This window comes from Brachycentrus maculatus, unplaced genomic scaffold (assembly GCF_059751285.1).
Source record: "Brachycentrus maculatus isolate JH-2025_06_01 unplaced genomic scaffold, ASM5975128v1 h1tg000266l, whole genome shotgun sequence".
In the NCBI taxonomy this organism is placed as follows: Eukaryota; Metazoa; Arthropoda; class Insecta; order Trichoptera; family Brachycentridae; genus Brachycentrus; species Brachycentrus maculatus.
In genome coordinates this window covers 1,630,896-1,635,190 of record NW_028281017.1, presented here as the reverse complement: position 1 = coordinate 1,635,190, position 4,295 = coordinate 1,630,896, and the positions used below count along the sequence as shown (strand labels likewise).

Below are 4,295 nucleotides of genomic sequence, written 5' to 3'. Positions count from 1 at the left end.
CTGACGAGAACTGCCGACGAATTGTCAGCAATGGTCTTCCTGGGCGGCGCGAACCTGATGCCTTGTAAAAGAGGCAAGCTTGATTAAGGCTCTCAGGAGGCATGCGGAGTACGTGGCCAAGCCAACTGAATCGCCTTTTTTTGACGACAGTTGTGACCAGGATTTGCTGCGTCCTACGCCTTATCTCTTCATTCCTCACAAAGTCAAACCACCGCACGCCTAAGATTCTCCGCAAACACCTGTTCTCAAAGCTTAGTACACGGCTGCTTTGGGCCCTTGTAAGGTGCCATGTTTCACAGCCGTATAAGAGAACAGGAGCAATGCAGGCATTGTATAGGCGGCATTTGGTTTTCACCGAGTATAAATCCGATCTCCAGACAGCCTTCATACTGTTGAATGCGGACCCAGCGAGTCCTAATCGCACTCCCAGTTCCTTTTGAAGGCTGCCATTTTCAGTCGCGTACACTCCCAAGTACTTGAAACTCTCGACCCTTTCGATGCGCTGGTTACTCAACGTCAAGGGTTGTTGGGCATCTAGGCATGAGCTGTTGCACAACACATGGGTTTTTGCAACATTTATTGTAAGCCCCATGTGCGTAGAGTACCTATTTACCCTGTCGACGATCAATTGAAGACCCTCGACGGAGTCATCAATTAAAACAGCATCATCTGCGTACTCTAGGTCGCAGAGTTTCCGGGAGGGGGAGATGGATATACCTCGGTCAGATGGTAATGACTTTCGAAGAATGAAATCCATGAGGATGATGAAGAGAAACGGTGCAAGGACACAGCCTTGTCTGACTCCGGTAGAGACCCCAAACCAATCCGTGACAACATCGTCAACTCTCATTCGACATTCACTATTGAGGTGAAGGGACTTAATTAGCTCCACTAATTTCGCAGGCACCCCATAAGCTTCCAGTACTTTCCAGAGTGTGGGCCTGTGCGGACTATCAAACGCTTTCTCATAGTCTACAAAACACATCGCCAGAGAACTGTTAAATTCCTGGCTCTGCTGTAGAATGTGGCGAATATTATGGATTTGATCCGCACAGGACCTGCCAGGCAGAAACCCTGCCTGGTTTTCTCTGAGCACCTGCATAATGGGGGCTCGGATTCTCTGCAAGATTACGTGGGCAAGCACCTTCCCAGGTACGCTGAGTAGCGTAATGCCGCGGTAGTTGTCACAGTTGAGTGGATCACCCTTCTTATGTAACACGGTAATCTCCCCATTTACCCAGTCTCTAGGGCATCGCTCTTCTTCCCACACACTGGACATTAATTGGTGTAAAGGGCCAATAATGCAAGTAACGCTGCATTTCAAGAATTCCGGGTGGATACCATCAACACCAGGGGCAGTCCCATTTTTCAATTTCGACACGGCAGCTATAATTTCTGCCTGTGTCGGTGGACCATCAGGTATGGCGACCGCCCGCGGAATGCTTGACGCAGCCTCCGTGGGAATATCGAGGATGATTGGAGGAGGAGGGCGATTCAAGACCCTGTGGAAATGATCACGCCATATTTCCTTTACACGATCCGCGTCAGATTCGGTAACTCCATTTGAGTTTTTCACAGCTCCAGGGGTCACCGAATTCTTTCCGCAGATCTTCCTTGTTATTTGGAATAATTTCCGCGTGTCATTTCCTTGGGCAGCATGTTCCGCCGTTACAATAAGAGAATCGAGATGACGGCGCTTATCGAGTCTGCATGATCGTTTGACTATACGATCTTGGCGCCTGTAGTCATCTCTGAGGGTGTCCAGTTGGTAGGGGTCACTTTCACTGTCCCTCAGTGCTTTTAAGTGAGCGCGCTCAGCCATCTTTCCCCAGGTCTCATCTGACATCCAATGGGGTCTTTCTCCTATCCTGGGGCCAAGAACCTCATTGGCGGAAGAGTTGAGAGCCGATTTGAGACTAGCCCACTGTGCCTCAATCGAGTCAACATTAATGGGCTGAGGATCGGTGTCTTGCTGGACACGTTGTCCGACCGTTTCCTCGAATCTCAATCTTATTTCGGCACTCTTCAACTTGTCTAAGTTGATTCTCTTCCGCCGAGGACATCTCGGCAGACGTTTGAGCTGCAGACAGATTCTTCCGACGAGTAACTCGTGATCACTATGAATGTCGGCCCCTCTGTAGGACCTGACATCGAGGAGCTCTCGCCGGTTAGCACGTCCATAGAGGATGTGATCTATCTGCGCTCTTGTTCGTCCATCAGGGGAGGTCCAGGTGTACTTATGGATGGACTTATGGGGAAATAGCGTACCGCCAATGACAAGGTCGTTAATACTAGCGAACTCGACCAGTCTTTCTCCATTGCCATTGGCTTGCCCATAGCCGTGCCTTCCCATCACCGTTGGGGCAAGTGATGGGTCTGTTCCGACTCTCGCGTTAAAATCTCCCAATACTACCACGCGGGTTCTTCTTGGGAGAGAGGCGATGACCGCATGGAGAGAGTCGTAGAAGGCATCTTTTGTTTGGGCATCTGCAATTTCGGTAGGCGCGTAGCACTGTAGGACAGTGACAGAACTATCGGCCGTTTGGAGGGTGACGCGTATAAGCCTTTCAGAAATTGGTTCCCAACTAAGCAAGCACTTTGCTGCTCTTTCTGAAAGGAGAATAAACTTTATAAAATAAAACAACTTTGTTTTAACCACTTTTTTATTGGTACAATTTATCCAAACGGTTTCGACAAGGTTCTTGACAAAACCGGTTAAACACCGGTTAAGTATTCGCTACGCAATGCACAATAAAAACAACATTTAGGAGTTTTTAAATCATATTTTCAAATCATATTTTCATATGGTGTAATGAGTGCGTGGAAGTTTTTGGTAAGGGAAGGGTAATTAACTATGAGTATTTCAATGCTTTAGAATTTAGTACATAAACCCTGATGATGGCAAGATTCTTGTTGAAACCGGTTGGAAGCTGTTTTATTTTATAAAGCTTTCAATATATTTATTTAATTGTGTTCTTGTTTTTCTGTGACATGGTAAGATCTTTGAGCAAGGTTGTGAGTATGCTATTTTTTCTGTCCATCGTTTGTTAGGATTTTGATAGGTTTACGTCAAGAAAAAAATCGCAACTTGTGAAAGGGATCGAAAGTAATAGTATGTCGATGAATAATGGTTGAGTGGGAAATGCAATGACTGAACATTTTCTGCAAATGCTTCGACAGTGTTCCGTGTCTATATGTTGTGCTGGTCGGGGTTGTGGAGGCATCTGTGTACCGGCCAATGGCGGGTCGGAATCGGATCTAGCCGACTAACTGACCTATCTAACTACTAATCCCTTTTACTGCCTATACTGGGGCACTTCTAAAAACTTGGTGGTGGTTTTAAAAACTTGTATTTATTTAAATTGTAACAGTGATAGAGACATTGAAAGCTTTTAAATGTAAATTCACAGTAAAATAGGAATACAATTGTGTTACAATAATATTCCCAACTTAGTTCATAGAATAAATTTGCTTTGCAAGAGAAGTCTGTCAAGAAGGCTAGAGATGGTTCTGTATCAGCTCCGTTAATGCGTTTGGGAAAGCTTTCGGTGTATTTCTTGAATTGCAATTAATCATTATTTTTAATAAATAAATGTAAATAGTAAATTCCACCTCCGTGGTGTAATGGTGAGCACGCTGGGCTACCGCACTGGAGGTCCCGGGTTCAATTCCCAGATGGGGTCAAATAAATATAAGGGTTTTTTTTTAACTCTAATATTTATTCAATATTACCCTGGACTGGTAACCTGAAGCGGAGGGCTGATCACCTTTCCTTCATGTGTTAATGATCAAGATAACATTGTGGTATCATATGATGCAGTGCCCTATGCACCATTGGGTGCGGATAAGGGTTAGAAATAGTAAGTTAACGGAATTATTTTCGAACCAATATTTTTTTTGTGTTTATGAGTAAGAGTTGTACTACCTCAGATTGATCATTATATAAATACATAGATGCCTAATGGTTTTGATTTCGGATTTCATAATGGTGCACATAATTATTATTATTGAAAAGTACATTTAAGATTTATCAATATTTAAAAAAAATATATTACACATTCATTCATTCACTCAAATTCATGTAGTTTTTTAGCATGTTTATGTTACATGAAAGAACGGTAATACAAATTTATGGGTTTAAAGTAATTAGAAATAGAAGCAGTCAAAACTGACCAACGAAACTTCTAACGGGCGAGAGTCTCGTGCATTTAAAAATCCTTTCATATATTATTGTTATCTTTCTCTATATGTTGAAAATTTAGACATAATAATATTTATTTTTAATTAACTAAATA

The 4,295-nt window shown here is 43.4% G+C and overlaps 1 protein-coding gene across 1 annotated transcript; it reads right to left on the bottom strand.

Moving 5' to 3' along the window:
- Positions 1 to 1,415: 1,415 nt before the first annotated feature.
- Positions 1,416 to 2,353, bottom strand: LOC148305686 (uncharacterized). Its single transcript, XM_088266370.1, has 2 exons — positions 1,592 to 2,353; positions 1,416 to 1,502 (listed from the first exon to the last, which is right to left on the bottom strand). The coding sequence occupies exons 1-2, from the start codon at positions 2,351 to 2,353 to the stop codon at positions 1,416 to 1,418; spliced, it is 849 nt and encodes a 282-aa protein (XP_088122496.1).
- Between the last annotated feature and the right edge of the window lie 1,942 nt (positions 2,354 to 4,295).

What these genes read in the sequence shown, in the direction of transcription:
- LOC148305686 (XM_088266370.1), bottom strand. Translation starts at nt 2,353, where the DNA reads ATGGGAAGGCACGGCTATGGGCAAGCCAATGGCAATGGAGAAAGACTG. An exon ending in AGATCTGCGGAAAGAATTCG is followed by an intron (nt 1,503 to 1,591) that starts GTGACCCCTGGA and finishes TCATTTCCACAG; the next exon opens with GGTCTTGAATCGCCCTCCTC.